The sequence below is a fragment of the Diabrotica virgifera genome, chromosome 1 (assembly GCF_917563875.1).
Source record: "Diabrotica virgifera virgifera chromosome 1, PGI_DIABVI_V3a".
Classification (NCBI taxonomy): Eukaryota; Metazoa; Arthropoda; class Insecta; order Coleoptera; family Chrysomelidae; genus Diabrotica; species Diabrotica virgifera.
The window spans coordinates 263,931,370-263,950,698 of record NC_065443.1 but is presented as its reverse complement, the minus strand read 5'-3'; the positions used below and the strand labels follow the sequence as shown (position 1 = coordinate 263,950,698).

Here is a 19,329-nt window from a genome sequence, read left to right as displayed (position 1 = left end):
TAAATCAAATATTGGCTATTGGAAATATAGACAATATCCATATTTAATAGAAGCAAACATTAATTCCCAAAATGAAATTATAAATATTAAACAATCAGAAATAAATCCTATTTATGAAATAGAATTAAAATATCTTGTAGAACCAGTCAATATTATATCATCTAAAGTTACCAAAACAGAAATTTATAGTCAACAAAAGTTTTATAATGAATTTTGTGAAAAATATCATACATATACATGGATTTACACTGATGGTTCAGTGGATCCCATATTAAATACTTCAGGTATGGGTGTACATATCCCATCCTTAGAGTATAATTTTTTTGCCAAGTTATTTAGCCATATTCAAATTTGTAATGCTGAAATAATCGCAATAAATAAAGCAGTATCAATTTGCATAGAAAAAAATATTAACAAAGCTATCATTTTTACAGATTCTCAAAGTGCTATCCAGAAAATTAATAACAAAACTTTAAAGGTAGTAAATGGTTGTTCAGGAATGACAAAAAGACTTATATTAGAAGCAAAAAATATTAATTTAGATATTATCATTGCATGGATCCCAGGGCATTCCGGAGTATTAGGAAATATTAAAGCTGATTCACTTGCTAATGTAGGTCGTTGTCTCAATTGTCCAGTAAACATAAAGGTGGAGAAAGATGACTATTTTCCCTTTTTTTAAAAAATGTACTGGGATGAATTTAAAAAAGAGTGGAAGGAATCTTTTAAATATAAAGGTATTTGGTATCAACAGCTACAACCAGTTTTCAAAAATAGTCCTTGGTATCTTAATGTTCCTTACATAGATAGAAGACATATAACAACTATTATCAGAATGCGTACAGGTCACTGTTTGGTTCCAAATCACCTATTTAAAATGGGGATATTAGAACATCCTTATTGTGAATGTGGTCAATTAGCAGATTTACAACATGTGATTCTTGAATGCCCTATTAATACTGTGCAAAATTTTGATTTATATAATGAATTAGCTAAAAATGGGTGCCCAACACCTATATCCCTTACAACCCTTCTTTATAAACCGCAGTTGGTTCTTATTAAACTTTTAATACATTTTTTGAATATACACAAAATTAAGTTATGAGGAAAGTAAAATATTGAAAATAAATTAATAACATAAATGAATATATTATAAATAATTTGAAAAATATGTCAAAAGTACACGTGAAAATATAATTCGTATATCCGAATAATATAATCTTTTGTTTCTATATAAACATTCTGTAATCACCTGGGTCTTTCACTATACCTATCTGAGGCAACAACATGGGATTGTGTAATGGTCAGGTGTTGCCCTGTATAAGACAAGTTTGTGCCTTTGTTGTATTTATTCCATGCCAACTCAAAATTGCCTGTAAATAAGATATAGAAGAATAAGATTGTGTAATGATCGGCAGTTACCCCTGAGAGAAAAAAGTTTGTGTCTTGTTATATTTGTCCCATGCCAACTCAAAATTGCCAGTAAACTCAAATAAAAAGTAGAAGAATAAGATTGTGTAATGGTCGGCAGTTGCTCCTGAGAGCAAAGTTTGTGTCTTTGTTGAATTTGTCCCATGCCAACTCAAAATTGCCAGTAAACTAAAAAAGAAGTAGAAGAATAAGATTGTGTAATGGTCGGCAGTTGCTCCTGAGAGCAAAGTTTGTGTCTTTGTTGAATTTGTCCCATGCCAACTCAAAATTGCCAGTAAACTAAAAAAGAAGTAGAAGAATAAGATTGTGTAGTAGTCGGCAGTTGCCCTTGAGAGAGTAAAGTTTAATGTCGTTGGAAAAAAAAAAGTTAAGTTTTTGTATTTGTCCCATGCCAACTCAAAATTTCTCCTAAATCAAAGAAGAAAAAGAACATTGTGTATTGATAGACAGTTGCCCCCTTAGACAAGGAAAGAGAGGTTGCAGCGTGAAATTTTTTTATCTTGTCATGTTTGTCCCACACCAACCAAAATTTCTAGTTAACTAAAGAAGAAGAAGAAAAAGATGAAGAAGAAGAAGAAACAAATTGTACAATGTACTAACTCCAAATTGTAAGTGAATAAGGGATTTTTCCCTTGTTCCGAGACGATGAGCTGGCCAAATACCCAAGTAGGTGGAGGCCAATAAACTGAAGAAGAAGAAGAAGAAGAAGAACTACGAACTTCAATTTCTGGTACCAAATAGTCAGTTATCATGGCGCAATAATGGTCTCCATTCATTGTCTCCATTCTGACCGGCCTCTGTTTTAAAGACATGGACCGACAATGCCACCGACCCATAAACTACACCAAACAGTGATTCTCTTTGAATGTAATGGCAACTCTTTAATCTCTTTGAGCTGCTCATCAATTCAAATGCGGGCATTTTGTCTATTCACGTCCTCATTAAGCCAAAAATGGGCCTAATCGAAAAACAATTTTTTTGCTCCAAGCGCACGAAACACATTCCTCATTGAACGCCTGTTTTCGTAATACAGCTAAATAATTTCTAGACGTTGTGCCGAGTTAAGTGTTTCCAGGATGAAATGTCGAACAATACTGAATAAGAAAGCAACTTTATGTGATACCATTCATGCACGATCTCCCAACAAATCTTCACCAAAAAAAGTACCTCTAAATGAATCACTCTTTATAAATGCTGATGCGAATCTTCCTATTATTTCCAGCTGCTCAAGATTTAGAAACAATCTTCATATTGAGTTCTCATTCTAATTCTACCTTTGAAGAGGTGTCAAATGCTGCACCCCACGGAAGAAAGTGGTTACAACTGTACATATTTCACAGCAGGTATACAAATAAAATAGTAAAATTATTTTTCTAGATCTTACAAACATAGAACTTTCGAAATACGGTCCTGATAAGCAAATAGTGGTTTTAAGAGCGTATGAAAAAAATTTCGGGCCAATGCTTTTAAATGCATTCAATTTTTTTTTAATTCTGAAAAAACTTATAAATATTCTTAAACACAGAATGAAAGATTACATTATTACCGAGGGTCTAAAGTCCCTTAGAATAAACAAAAAGTTTCTTTTTAATGAAATATTTGTAATTAAAAATCGCCTCAATTTTATCTTCTTTTTCTCCCCTGTAACTTCTTTAAAATTGGAAGCCCTTGAAATCTGGGTTGGGGATGGGAAAAACCTACCGGTTATAACCTAAAACCGGTTTTTTTACTTTGCAATAACCGGTTTTATCGGTTGTTTCTTTGTCCCGGTTAAAACCGGTTTTTTCTTTTTAAAGTCATAACTGGTGCAATCACAAGGGTTATTAGCAACCTAAAAACATAAAACAAGTAATGTTAGTAAAGTTACAATAGCTGATATAAGCCAGTGTCTTTTAGACAACTTATTGTATTCATTCATGTTTACTCCTTCCGTTATAAGAAAAAATATTGTTTGTATAAATTCATCAATGATTTGTTTAAATTTGGGATCAAGATTTATTGAATGTTTATATTCGTTAATGGCTCTCACACTCATTGAAATATGTTTAAGAAATGTGATAAGCTGAATTGGCTATTTTGATGAACTTGAGAATAAGCACGTCTTGTCTGTTGAATTGGGGAATCCTAGTAAAAATAGATATAATAATAGTCTCCCGTTTTATACCGCTCACGGGCTTTGGGAGTATAGCAGGGTAGTCTGCTATATCTAGGGCCTACGGTATACAAGGAAGGTAACAGGGCCAGTGCTACGCTTCAACCGCCTATTATTACCCCTGGTTTTACCCAAGTTACTCATTTTATTCAGGCTGAGTCGAACTGGGGCCTATAAACATTTTAAAAATGTCTAGTTTCTTGCCGGCGGTAGGATTTGAACTCCGGACCACCGGCACGCTAGCCTAGCACACTACCATTCGGCTACGCCGGCCCCCCGTAAAAATAGATATTAGTATTAATAGATATTAGTAAAAATAGATATTAGTATTAATCATCATCTGTGTAGTCATGGTGGTTTTATAATACATAATATTGTATAGATGCTGTACCTACACAAACGACAATAAACGTATTTTATCATTAATAAATCCAGGAGAAAAAAATTATTCCTGTGGAATCACTTTAAAAAAATAAAATAGTTTTGTGTGTCTTGTGTAAAAGGACTTTTTTTTAAGAAATACAAGAGATTTGCAAAAACATTTAGGACAATAATACATCCTATTCGGAATTTTAACAATGATTCATTATTTGTTTTTATAAATTTTACTATTTTTATTTTTTTCCAATATATCAAAAACTGTTAGAGATTTTATTAGTCCTGTCGCCAGGGGGAGTACAACGGCCTCCTGTATTCAGATGGACTTACTCAAGTTTTTGTTATGTATTTTGGCCCGTAGAACACGAATTTTTTGGGTAACAGTTGATCCGGATGTCGATAAGATTGTTATAAACAAAGAAGTTGAGGAATTACGTAACAGCGATTTCTCGCAAAACAAAACATGTTTTTGGATTTTTTGGGCCATTCTAACCAAAAAATGTTCCTACAAGTTTTTTCGTAGGATGCATAGTTTTCGAGATAAACGCGGTTGAACTTGCAAAAAATCGAAAAATTGCAATTTTTGAACCTGAATAACTTTTGATTAAAAAATAAAATAGCAATTCTGTTTACCGCATTTGAAAGTTCAAGTCAAATTCTATCGGTTTCGAATATATACATTGCTAAAAATTTATGTGTTTATTGCTAAAAAAAAGCTATAAGCACATAGTGTTTCCCGTGCCTAATACATGCGTTTACATGCATGCTACGTAGAAATAGCCTCGCTTGCACTTGTACCTACTCTACCTACTCGTTCGATTTTAAATGAGAAATCATTGAAAACATCACTCCAGCACTAGGTGTTTATACTTTTGTTTAACAATAAAATAATAAATTTTTAGCAATGCAAATAACTAAAACCGATATACTTTGACTTGAACTTTCAAATGCGGTAAGCAGAATTGCTATTTTATTTTTTAATCAAAAGTTATTCGGGTACAAAAATTGCAATTTTTCGACTTTTTGAAAGTTCCACCGCGTTTATCTCGAAAACTATGCATTCTACGAAAAAATTTGTAGGAACACTTTTTGGTTAGAATGGCCCAAAAAATACAAAAACATGTTTTGTTTTGCGAGAAATCGCTGTTATGTAATTCCTCAACTTCTTTGTTTATAACAAACTTATCGACGTCCGGATCAACTGTTACCCAAAAAATTCGTGTTCTACGGGTCAAAACACATAAAAAAACTTAAGTCCATCTGAATACAGGAGGCCGTTGTACCCCCCTTGGCGACAGGACTATATATTGAAAATGGAGTTTCATAATGAATGTGGAGTATCACAAACTAAAGTGCAATGTAAATGTAACGTTGTAACCTATTGGTTATTGAATATTGATTCAAAAAATCGAAAACCGGTTTTTTGAATACCCGTATTATTAAACCGTAAGTAAAAAACCGGTTTAACCGAAAACCGATGTTTTCGTCAACAACCGCCATCCCTACTGGGTATATCTGAGAATTCTACGAATAAGTTGGGTGGATAGAGTTCGTAACGAAGCTGTTTTGCACCGGATGGGAAAAGTCACGGAAGTCGTCAGAACAGTTGAAAATCGAAAACTTAAATATTTTGGCCATGTTATGCGACACTCAGAGAGATATAATATACTCCATTTAATAATACAAGGCAAGGTAGACGAAAGAAGGGGGCCAGGTCGAAGAAGAACGTCATGGCTTAAAAACCTGAGAGAATTTTTTTAACAGATCCTCTGCATCCCTTTTCCGAACTGTCGTCAACAAAGTTACTATAGCCAATTTTATAGCCAACGCTCGATAATCGAGCAGGGCACATGAAGAAGAAGAAGTAACTTATTAAAATAAACGTTATAGAAGTTTTCAGGGACTTTCGGCCCTCGGTAATAATGTAGTCTTTCATTCTGCGTTTAAATTTTTTAACAATACTTTTTAGTTTTCTCATGATTTGAAAAAAATGAATGCATTTAAAAAGCATTGGCCCGAAATTTTTTGCCTACACTCTTAAGTTAATTAGTTTTTGCTTATCTGAGGAATTATGAACAAAAATATGACCAGATTTAGAGAGTAATTTTTTTCCTTTGTATTTTCTCTTTCGTAAAGATATAGTAGCGTCACGTAATTTGTTTAACTATTTTGGTCCAGTTATCTCTCTTCTCTAGACAGTTGTTTACACCAGGGCAAAGTCCCTAAGAGCTGGAACAACTCTAAAGTAATCTTATTACACAAGAAAGGTGATAATCGAAAGTTGGAAAACTACAGGCCCATCAGTTTACTGTCACACCTGTTTAAAATACTCACCAAAGTCATAACTACCCGACTAACAAGGAAAATAGATGAGTACCAACCATATGAACAGGGAGGTTTTAGAAAAGGCTATTCAACTTCCGATCACCTGTTAACCACAAAAATATTAATAGAAAAATGTAACGAATACAATTTTCCAGTTTTTATAGCATTTGTAGACTACGAAAAAGCTTTCGACACTATAGAACCATATAGAACACACGACACACGGCCGTAATAAACGCAATGCAAAATTGTAGAGTAGACAGCAGATATATTAACTTAATAAAAGAAACTATGAACCAAGCTACAGCTACATACTACCTAAATGAAAATGAATACACGAATCCTGTACCATTAAACAAGGGAGTCAAACAGGGAGACACTCTATCACCCAAACTGTTCACCTTATTTTTGGAGGACGTGTTTAAAAATCTAAATTGGAAATATAAGGGAATAAACATCAATGGCCGCTACCTCAGTAATCTACGATTTGCGGATGACATAATCCAGATAGCTACTGACCTACACGAACTGCAAACTATGCTTTCAGAACTACACACAGAATCTTCTAAAATAGGACTGAAAATGAATTTAAACAAAACAAAAGTCATGCACTCCGAAGAAACCGTGACAATAATAAAAGACAAAGTTATAGGAAAAGCGAAGAATATAATATATATGATACATAGGAAAAAAATAATACTAAATAGGGAAATTCAAACGGAAGAAATAAAAAGAAGAAGAAAGTTAGCATGGGCAGCGTTCGGCAAACTGAACTATATACTCAAAAATCAGCAAATTCAACTACATCTTAGATCTAAAGTTTTTGATGCATGCATTATTCCGATATTAACATATGGGGCACAAACATGGACAATTACAAAAAATAATATAAACATACTCAGAGCCACTCAACACGCGATGGAAAGAGCAATGCTTGGCATATCACTTAAGAACAGGAAAATAAAACACATGGATAAGACAGAAAACCAAAGTCACCGATGTGGTACAAAAATCATTAAAATTGAAATGGGAATACGCTGGGCATGTAGCTAGGAGCGATCTAAACAAATGGCACAGAACAATTCTAAACTGGAGACCATACCAACACAAAAGACCCAGAGGCAGACCTTCTCTTCTATGAGATGGACAGATGATCTGAAACGAACTGCCGGGAAAAATTAGCTACAAGTAGCGTACAGCAAAAAACAATGGGAAGGAAGACTTAAAGAGGCTTATGTTCAGATGTGGACGTGAATGGCTAGACGAAGAAGAAGAAGATCTCTCTTCCAAAAGCCCAAAATTAATTAATCAAGATTTGTGTAGGTGCTTTTCTAGCTCTACTTCTTCTGTGAAAACTGTCGACATATGTGTATTTTCAAATAGAGGGTGATTCGGTAATGACGGAGATAGGATCACTTGCATCTCATGAATCTGACTCATGTGCAGACCTCTTTTTTTTTACATGGAACATTCTTGATTATATTGAACATTGCTGTTGCATTCCGAATTTTTGCCCTTGGACTAGGTTTTAGGCCCCATTTTTTGCGCAAAACCTCCATAGAACCGTTTTTTTGAGATGATAAGGATAGAATAGAGAGAAAAAAAGAAAAAGCTTCACTCAATGATCATACAATAAAACTAAAATATATTTTATATATTTCAGGGAAATGACCAAAGACTTGGTCAAATCAGCAGAAGAAAACGGATTCGAAGCGTTGGTTCTAACCGTTGATTTTACACTGTTTGGCATACGTCGACATCTCATAAGGACTGAATTTATAATGCCACCTTATTCGCAGTAAGTGAAAATATCCTCTATTTAATTCGTTAATCTTAAAATTGTTCGAATTATTTGCTTAAAACTTTTTAACAGAATAGTAAATAATTTTGTAAAGTCTATACATTTCTAGTCCATTGTCCTTTTAGCCCAATAAATGACCGTTTTGGAGTGTAATTTCCAGGGGCAACTCCGAATTGCATGAAAATTTGGATTTAGGTTTTACTTACACTCCACTTCAAAGTTGAATTTGTGCCGTTGGTTGCTTTTACTTGGGGGGTGACATTTACGCCTTCTCGGGGAGTGAAAAACGCGTGTTTAAAGTAAGGCCGGAAGTGGATAAATTGACTTATTTTAAGCACCTTTTGTTCCATAAAGTTTTTTACGTAAGTCAATGCTTTTCGAGTTATTCGCGATTTAAAATGTTGATTTTTTGACAAAAAAAAACTACGTTTTCAGACGGTTTTTCCCAAATAACTTAAAAAGTAAATATTTTATCGAAAAAAATATTTTTAGCAAATGTGTAGCCTATAAAAAACGAAAAAAATGGTGCTCCAGTAAAGTCTACAAATTGAGTAAAAGCAAAGTTGTAGCTCATGAAAAAAACCTTCTTATTCGTCTAATTCCAAATCGAATAATTCAACGCGAAATCACCGAAGAAAGAAGCGTTTTTCGGGAAAACCCTATTAACATTAACATTTGTATCGAAAAAAAGCTTATTATTTGTTTTTTACAAAAGTTTACAGCATCAAAAATAAACGAGTTACACTGAAAAAAAAGTTGGCCCCCTTTTTTTGGTAAAAAAAATCGTGAACACCTCCCTCTATTTAGCATCCTAAATGAAATTTATCGTTTGGCTTTGCCATCTATTTTAACTCTATGTGTATTGTTTATATCATCTGCAAGTTTGATTAGTTTGAAGTGTTTATTTTTGAGAACATTTGGTTTTATAGTAAAAAAAAAATTCTAAAAACTTTACGAAAAATTTTATTTTTTCAAAGTAACTTAAAAAGTGTTAGTGATAAGAAAAATCTTAAAGAGTGAAAAAATGTAGGTTTTGCTATTATAAATATGCTAGTTTCATTTCGTTTCTCCGTAAGACAAAAATTGGTTAAGATATGGCTGTTCAAAATTTGCATACACTCGTGGTTAGTGACACATTCACTTTAAACCGGTGAGACTGACAGATCATATAAAAAATAGATAGCGATAGCGAATAGATAGTAAATTGTTTGTAAAGCGGTAGCGATTAATTTCATTTGGGGAGCTAAACACGGCGAGATTTTCATGATTTTTTACAAAAAAAGAGGGCCAACTTTATTTTGAGCGTAACTCGCTTATTTTTAATGCTAAAAAATTGTTAGCAATTAAAACAAAGCTTTTTATAAACACTTTAAAAAAGTTTAAATGGGTTTTTCCCGAAAAGTGCTTAATTTTTCGGTGATTTCACCTTGAAGTATTGGATTTGGAATTAGACGAATAAGAACGTATTTTCATGAGCTACAACTTTGTTTTTATTTGATTGATAGACTTAACTGATATACCATTTTTTTGGGTTTTTTATAGGATACACTTTTGCTAAGGATATTTTTTCGATAAATTATTTAGTTTTTGAGTTATTTGCGAAAAACCGTCTGAAAACGTAGTTTTTTTGTCGAAAAATCAACATTTTCAATGGCAAATAACTCGAAAAGTATTGACTAACATAAAAAACTCTATAGAACAAAAGTTGCTTAAAATCAGTCAATTTATCTATTTGCGGTCTTATCTTGAATGTGTGTTTTTTCACCCCCGAGAAGGGGTGATTGTCACCCCCCAAGTAAAAGCAACTAACGGCACAATTTCAACTTTGAAGTGGAGGGTAAGTAGAACCTAAATCCAAATTTTCATGCAATTCGGAGTTGCCCTTTAGAATTACACGGTATCGCCGAATTTCCCGTTCATTTACTGGGCTATTTGTAAAGTCTATGGATATGATTTGTATTCTGTAGGTACATTGTTAATAAATTAACAGATTTTAGCTAAGTTAGTGGCGTATATTTAAAATGGATAACATATTACTTTCTGTATGATTTACTGTTGTTTCAGGTCTATACTTCTTAAAAAGTATATTGATAACAATATCATATCAAACTATGTTGACCTTGGTGATCTACAAGCCGACTGGAGTTATATTACGTGGTTAAAAACTGTTACCAAACTACCAATCGTAGTAAAAGGTGTATTAACAGCAGAGGATGCTATCGCAGCAGTAGATGCTGGAGCTTCTGCCATTTTCGTATCTAACCACGGTGCCAGACAACTAGATTCTGTTCCCTCAACGGTATGTTACGATTACGATAATAACAAAAAAAATTATATTCTTAATGTTTAAATATAAAATACTTCAGATAGAAGCATTACCTGAGGTAGTAAAAGCAGTTGGGCATATAACTGAAGTATACATGGACGGTGGAATCAGAGATGGCACTGATGTATATAAAGCTTTAGCTCTGGGAGCTAGAATGGTATTTGTTGGCAGACCAGTAGTATGGGGTTTATTTCATGATGGAGAACAGGGCGTCAAGAACATTTTGAAAATGCTTAAGGAAGAACTAGATAATGCAATGGGTATTTCAGGTACTTTTTCTTTATATTTTACTTCAAAAAGTTTTAACTTTTATAGTAAAAATTGTCCAATAAATAGAATTTATTGGACGGATTTATTAACCATACCTACCATAGAGAAATTTCAGTTGAAATTTCTTCAAGGGCTGTTTTATGTCACAATTATATAAACAATTATTGGTCTAGCTAAATTTTTGGAAACACATAATAAAAAAACATGAGAAACAATTTTTTTCTCCCTACTAACCTTTGAACTTCTCTGGAAAACTCAACGACAGTCAGTAATAATTGAGTTCGTCGTAATTTTTAAGTCACCACACTATACACAGTGGCGTAGCTGAAGATTGGGAGGCCCCCCGCGGCAATTTTTGTGGGGCCCCGTATTATAAACAAAACAACTACTAATAACAGTGTAATTACCAAAATATGTGAAAATGGCATTATTTGGCCTTTCTTTAACAAGTCTTCATCAATTAGTGTTAATAGATTTTTTGGGAATATACATGAGAACCTATTATACATGTGTCTTAATCCGACAAACCTATTAGTAAGTTGTTGAAATTATATCTAAATTTACAGTGAAAACATTAAGAGGATGAGTACGTATTTTCGGCTGCAATGCTATTCAAATGGGGATTCATTTTTTTCGAATTCTGAGAAAACTTATAAGTATTTTTAAAAAATTTAAACGAAGAATGAAAGATTACGTTATTAGTAAGGGCTGAAAGTCCCTGAGAACTTCTATAATGTTTATTTTAATAAGTTACAGAAGTGAAAAACTAAGAGAAAATTTAGTGTGATTTTTAATTTCAAATATCTCATTCAAAATAAACTTTTTATTTATTCTAAGGGACTTTCGGCCCTCGGTAATAATTTAGTCTTTCATTCTGCGTTTAAATGTTTCAAAAGTATTTATTAGTTTTTTCAGGATTCGAAAAAAATGGACACCATGTCCGTGGTGATATTTTCCAAATCTATCTTTGTCTTACAACGCACTCAGTCGAACAGAATATTGTCAGCATATTGTCAGTCAGGCAGTGACGATCAGTGACAATTTTAAATATTTGACATTACATCGGGAATATTTTGAGTTGTTGATTAAATAATATTGATATATAGTGTATTTGGTAAATAAATGATTTAAGACGTGAACTTAATAAAAAGTTATTTATTGTGTATTATTTGTGGAAGATCCAAGCAGAGAATACATCAGGATAATATATTCTGTGATCCAAGTATTTTGTTGTTAAAGATGTTCAAAATTGTAAGCGTTCCATAGTAACAATATATTATTAAAAAATCACTTTAACACTTTTCCTCATATAAATTATTACAATCACTGAATACATAGTTAGTGAAAAAATTATCACATTTATTAACTGAATTAATAATTTGCAATTATACAAATAACACTTATCCAAGAACATTCAAAAGCCATCTCTTTAAGTTAATGATGACATTTTCAAGTAGAATGACATTCTAGTAATGTTTACATATCCATACCAGTGTAAATTTTACTACACGTAATTTGCCGTGTAAGACAGAAAAAGTAGGGATAGCTGTAAAATATTTGCGAATTATGTACCCATGGCCTTAACTTTAAAACTTCTCTAACGTTATTTTTTCGTCGCAACTGAGCTCATCGTAAAATTTTTTTAGACTTACGTTTTATCCGTTTATTTTTAAATTCTAGTATAATACCCCACTATGCTGCTATTCCTGCTGATTCTGCTAAAGTTTCGGAAAATAAATATCTAATTTCTCGAAGATTATCACGAGTTTTTTCAAAAAGTTGAAGAGCGAGCGTTAACTCTGTCGTTTCAGATTACAAATGTTTTGATGTTAGATTAATAAAGTTAAGTATTTTAGATTGAATACTATTGAATAGTAATGTTAACGACAAATTCAAAATTATTCATATGATCTAATAATGCATAAGCTTCTAAATTTTCATCGTTTTTTAGATAGCAATGAAAAGCTCGATGCAAAGTCATAATAGCTTCATGTGTGGATGACCACTGGGTTTCACATATCGTTGGCAAACGCGATAAATTCAAAGTCATAATAGTACATAGTACCTATATCCCATCTTTTAATACTTGCACTAAAAAAACATATAAGCTCTTAATTATATCGTAAAAAAACAACTCCTTTAGGGACCGTTTTAAGTATCACGTAACGCAGGTTGTGGGGGGGGTCAAAAATCTTCAAAAATTGCGTTACGCAATAGTTAAACTCTCATAAGATTGCGTTACGTAGGGGGGGGTTAAAAATGAACATAGGAAGCTCTTTTTTCAATGTCAGTTATGCGTCTTTGTACGCCTGAATATACACCACTCATAATGCTTGTCCCTTCATATTCCTTTCTTCTGCAGTTGTGTACGGAAAGGTGCTTTGATTGTATAAATTTTAAAATTTCATATACAAGACCTTCTGCACTTTGGTCTAATATGTGAATAAATCCCAATAAACTTTCAACAACTTCTGCTTTGGAAGGTGAATTAGTTTTATCGCACGTTATTTTTACATACATACCGGAAAATAAAACTAAGCTGATCGTGTTTTGAAATATCTTGAGTAGTATCAAGAATTATTATTGAATATAACGTTGTGTATTTGGGGGCTCAAGTAATTTGTTTTTAAGTTAGGTACTGTTTTTATCGGTTAATTTGACTAGTAAATGAACCGCCGCCAAAAAATTACCTTTTTTATATTCACTTTCATCCAAACTATCATCACGCCCCGGAAAGAATAAGAGTTATGGCAATTACCCACTTCATTACTTCCTTCCAAATTCCCTATTTTGATGCTTATTAGGAAAATATGTTTTGGTCCCCAATTTAAAGAACGTAGAAGTATTGAGCTTGAAGGTTTTAAGGGGCCCCTTCTAACGTCGCCCCCCTCCCCACCTTGCGGGCCCTAATATGTTTTGGTTCCCAATTTAAAGAACGTAGAAGTATTAAGCTTGAAGGCTTTAAGGGGCCCCTCCTAACGTCGGGGCCCCCCCGCCTTGCAGGCCCTGCGGGCCTGTCAGCTACACCACTGACTATACATTAATACGTTGTAGTTTAAATAACTTTTATTGAGATTGATTACGTAAATATGACAAGAAGTAGTACTCATGAGGGGAGTTAGTGGGGTAGAATGCGCCTCAAACAGCCTCCTCTACTTAAAAATCAACCTCAGCTTCACGAGTGGTAACTTGTTACTGGTCACTCCCTATTAGATAAGAGACGTGGCTCTGATGACCCAATATAAGTGGATTAACTGTAAACTCTAACCATACAGAAGAAAGAGGGATCCCTCTGCGATCCACTACTGACGTAAAGTCCCAAGAATCAACTGAGATTCACATTTCAAGACGATTCATTTCATCCTATTCTAAATCCTAACCCAACTCAAAACAAACAGGGAAGCACAAGGTAACTTGTAGCTGTCTGCGGTACAATCCTGACAGTGTTTTTGTTCTCTCTGTATCAGGTCATTTTTCTGCCGCGTTTGTCATTATTAGTCTGATGACTGTTTTGTACATTCTCATTTCTTTTCCGATATTTTTATTTCTCAATATCGTTTCATTCAGACAACAAGCGCGCAGCGGCTCTATTCACTTGATCTTCCACTTCTGTAGCTAGATAGTGTAAAGCCTAGATATTTAAACTCAATCACTTGTTCTATTATATGATCCTCCAGTCGTCCAGCCCTAATTTAGATTTTAATAGATTTGCTGTTGTTATAACCATGCATTTTGTCTTTTGGGGGGAAATCACCTTCACTTTGAGAGATTAGTATTGCATTGTCTGCATATCCGATTTTTTAAAATTGTTTTTCTCCCATTCGTATTCTTTTTCAGTTCTTACTTATTTAGTATTTCATCCATGATCAGGTTGGACAATAGAGGACTCAGGGCACCCTCCTGTCTTATCAAATTGCCAGCTTTAATTGGTCCAGTTTTTTCTTCTTTGAAGTAATGTAAAAGTGTATAAGGATAAAGCTTTGGGCAAGCGGAAATATGTGTTCTCAAATCTCCTCATTGAAGCAAATTAAAAATGACGTTGCAGCTTAAAAACCTTCAACTTAGAACAATTAATTGTTGATAACTCGGTTACAAATTGGATACAATTAGATACTCAGTTATATTTTTTAAAAGTGACCTAGATATTTGCGATACCTGTAATGTACAAGTTATTATTAATCATTTTTTAACTGTATGTCCTTGTTTTCCTAATAATTGTATCGCAATGAACATACTTAACAGTATAATCACTTTATTGCATTTTTCGACTCAGAATTGAAATTTTCGAAAATCTACCTATATACTAATATTTTTTATATTGTAGTCCCCGCACCGTTAATAACCATTATAGTAGATGAGGTTATTTTTTTTTTCTAAAGTTAAAGTTACGAATAATAACCATTAACTAGTTTAACACGTGTTAGTAATTGAACTACTCTAATCTAATCTATTCACTAAGTAGTGTTATAAAATTATCACTCAACTCTGTAGAGTAATTAAACTGTTCTCAAAGTAAATCTTAGTTTTTATCTAATGTTAGCTAATAACTGTATAAATAATAATTACAGTTTAATAACCAAATACAAACTTTTGCTAAATTAACTAAATTACTAGTTTGATTCATTTGTTTTGCTAATTTTGAATCAGTAACACTTGATTTAATTGCTATTTGTTTTAGGGTGTTCAAAACTAACCGATGTAAATCAGGATAGAGTGGTCCACAAAAACTACTACGCAAAATTATGAGAATATTCGGCGTTTTTGAAAAAATATTTAATATCTGCATTATAGTACACATACAAACCTTATCAATCTTGAGTGGATCTTGAATGTATCTTAAAAAATATTATCTGAATTTTATGAAAAAATATTTTATTAAGTTTTAAACTTCATTTTATAATTATACTACGTTTATATTTTTTACATATTAAACTATATTTTGTTATAAACATTAGTTTTATTCGTTACCATCAGTATTTTTTGCCTAATCAGATTTGTAATACACCCCAGAATAAGGTTCAAGAAGTCGCCCACACGAAAAGTGGTCCAAAATTTTTTAAACATTTTTCTTTTAAACAAATTGTAAAAATAAATATTTTTGGCCCGAACAATTTTTTTTTAGGTTTTTTTGCACCATTCTGGATAAAAAAGGTCTCTTGTAATTTTTATCTAAAGTTTTTTTATGAAAGTCAGAAAGTGACTAAATCAAAGTTTAAAGCCCCCTCTATATGCTTCTTAAGAAATTTGTGTCAGTAATTTATTACTAAGCTGTTATTTTTAATTATTAACAATGAGCGGTAAGATCGTATTGACGCGGCTGTAAATGCGAGTGCGAGTAAGATGCACCATTGACTGACGGAATGGCATCTCTCTCTTACTCACCATTAATATCCGCCTAATACGTGCATGGCGCTCATTGTTATTACTTAAAAATAACAGCTTAGTACTTTGATTTAGTCACTTTCTGACTTTCGTAATAATAACTTTTAACCGAGTTATTAAGCATTAAAAATCGCCATTTTTCGTTTTTTTCAATTTTAAATTACTTATAACTCGAAAACGATCAATTTTCGAGGAAAATTGTAAGAGACCTTTTCTATCCAGAATGGTCCAAAAAATCTAAAAAAATGTTAAAAAAAAATTGGAATACTTTTCACGTGGGCGACTTCTTGAACCTTATTGTGGGATCTCACGAATGTGATTATGCAAAAAAATCTCATGGGAATATTTTTTCCACCTACCCCTACTGAAAGTATACTTTTCCTGGCCTGATTTGTAAGGAGCAAAGTCGTACTTTTCCTCCCTAGGGAGGAAAAGTAAAAGTGACGTCATGGTATGTCATTGATGAAATAACTTATTGACGCCCTATACAATATCCTATTATTTATTACGTAAGTATCTATACATTTTAACGTTTATTTATAGAGCACCCTGTATTTTGCAGAATGGTAAAAACAGTAAATTGTTATTTTGATTTAACAATGTTTACATTAATAATTTGACTTATATTTGACAGTTGTCAGTTATACTGTACCTACTTGTTAGTCTTAGTGCTCTAATAGATTTTGTCAGTTAGTTACATAAATAAATTATTTAAAAATGAAAAATTACTTGAAATTTGAGTAAGGTGGAAAAATCATATGTATAACATGGGAGTAGTAAAGTGCCTTTTCCTCCCTCGAATGAAACTTCATTCTCGGGAGGAAAAGTAGCACTTTCCTCCCTTGTTATACAAATTGCTATTCCAAAAAACCCGCCGTTTTCGCCTTGACTACTATAATATCGTAGTACTCATCAGAAAGTTCGTTACTGGCCAATTGTAGAAGATTGTCTGGAGGGAATGGAACTTCATTTTTGGGTGTCCTGGTGAGTATGTGCCCATTGCAAGGGATTTTCAAGGCATTTTTATCTCTGTTGTTGGAGCCATTAATCGTACGTAGTATGTATTTTCTACTGAGACAACGAATTCCATCCTGTATGAAAGGGATTTTTGCGAGTGGGTATACCAATGCCGATGGATATCTCCAATGCTTCCTGAGGCACGTTCTGAGTATTCTACGTTAGCAACCAAGGATGGTTTGGTTGTGTTTGGGGTTGAGCGAAGCATAAAGACAAGCCCTGTAATCGATGATTGGCCCTATGTACGTTTTGTAGGTACAGTCTAGGATCTCAATCCTAGGCTGAGTTTTCCGTTTTCAATATGGTGATAGTGTGCTCACACACATAAACGGCGGTATCTGAGAGAGGGCATTTTGATGGTTATATTTTTTTTCTGTGACCCGACGATACGCGCAACAGGCAACAATTCTACATTTTCTAGTAGTTGCAGTGGCGGATCTACAGAAAGGGAAAATGGGGAAATACTTCCTTACAAGTTCCAAAATTAAAGAAAAAAAATTGTTCTTCTTCTTCTTCTTCCTCTTTATAAGCAATTCTGCTTGTTCATTTGCGGATTGATACCTCTATGGAAAGTTGTCACTCCATCTTTTGCGCGGTCGGCCGATACTTCTTCTACCGATTGGTGATTTATCTCGTGCTATTTTGACCACACGTGTCTCCCCCATTCTAGTTATGTGGTTGTTCCATTCTTTTTTTCTATTTAGTGTCCATTCGTTTATACACCATACGTTACATTGTCTTCTAATATCTTCGCTCCTCTTTGGATCTCTCAGTGTATTTCCTGTAATTCTTCTCAGTACTCTCATCTCTGCCGTTTCCAGTAGTCTTTGTGTTGTGGCTGTATCGGGTCTTGTTTCTGATGCATATATCGTTATTGGTCTTACACTGGCTTTATAAATTCTTGACTTCATCTCAGTGTTAATATGTCGGTTTCGCCATATAGTGTTATTAAGGCATCATGCCAATATATTTGCTTTTTGTACTGGATTTCTCACTTCTTTGTCTAGGTCTCCGTAACTTGACAATGTATTTCCAAGGTATTTTACTTCCATTACTTGTTCCATACTGATACCATCAATTTCTATTTTGCATCTGATTGGCTATTAACTGATTACTATTGTTTTGGTTTTCTGAGATGAAATTGTCATATTGAATTCTTTTGCTCATATGTTAAATCTGTGGACTAATCTTTGTAGACTATCTTCATCTTGGACTATCAATATTGTGTTGTCTGCGTAGCAGAGGATATTTACTTCTTTGTTTCCCATTCTATATCCTCTTCCTTTGTTGACCTTTTTTGATGATTTCATCCATGATTAAATTGAAAAGCATAGGACTCAATAAGTCTCCCTGTCTTATTCTGCTGCCTATATCTATAGGTTCTGTAAGTTGTCCATCTATTCTGACTTCCATTTTGTTTTTTTGGTAGATGTTCTCAATAGTTTTTATGATATCTAGAGGAACTTCTCTATTATACAGAAGATGGATTACATCTTTGAGTTTTACTCTGTCAAATGCTTTCTTTAAGTCAATGAGACTTAGAAATACTGGTCTATTATACTCTAGTGATTTCTCAGTAATTTGCTTTATGACGAATATTGCATCCGTACACGATCTTCCAGTACGAAAACCCTGTTGTTCATCTGCTAAACTTATTCTCTGATTCATTTCGTCTTGTAAGATTTTAACTGTAAGTTTAAGGGTAGTATTTAACAAGTTGATACCTCTGTAGTTCTCTGGCTGCTTTCTATCTCCTTTTTTGAATAGTAGAATTAGTTCGCTCGTTCTCCATTCTTCCGGTAAAACGGATGGTAAAAAAAATTGTTGAAACAAAAATATATTAGCTGTCATGAAACCCAATAAAGACGCTAGTTAGGAAAATTAAGGGCACTTAATGCATATAAGCAAGTTATTATTTATGTGTGTTTTATGCAATTTGGAACTTTATTTATTTGTTTATTTATTTATTTATAGTAAATACAAATGACCTGGCCTCTTAAGACTAATCCAGGTCGTTTCCTGATGGGATTACAATAGTTGATACATATAATTTTTATTTGAACAATTTTTTAATTTAATTTAACTAATTAATAATGGCCTTAATCTACGACTAACTCTGAAAATTATAAATTATAAATAATTCTAATAAACAATTTTAATAATAAAAATATCATTTTTAATTTATTTATTTTTTTGTTACTTTAAGTTTTATTTATTTTTTTTGTGAAAATAATTTTTATAGTGCTT

At 33.0% G+C, this 19,329-nt stretch overlaps 1 protein-coding gene across 1 annotated transcript in view; it reads left to right on the top strand.

The window, feature by feature from the left end:
* The window catches only part of LOC114344824 (2-Hydroxyacid oxidase 1), a 35,074-nt gene extending 19,442 nt beyond the window's left edge, over window positions 1-15,632 (top strand). Inside the window, exons 3-7 of the mRNA XM_050649846.1 lie at window positions 2,654-2,774; window positions 7,950-8,084; window positions 10,152-10,386; window positions 10,454-10,682; window positions 15,362-15,632. Coding sequence (XP_050505803.1) covers window positions 2,654-2,774; window positions 7,950-8,084; window positions 10,152-10,386; window positions 10,454-10,682; window positions 15,362-15,429 — 788 coding nt within the window. The 3' untranslated portion in view covers window positions 15,430-15,632. The remainder of the gene's footprint in view (window positions 1-2,653; window positions 2,775-7,949; window positions 8,085-10,151; window positions 10,387-10,453; window positions 10,683-15,361) is intronic.
* The last annotated feature ends 3,697 nt before the right edge of the window (window positions 15,633-19,329 follow it).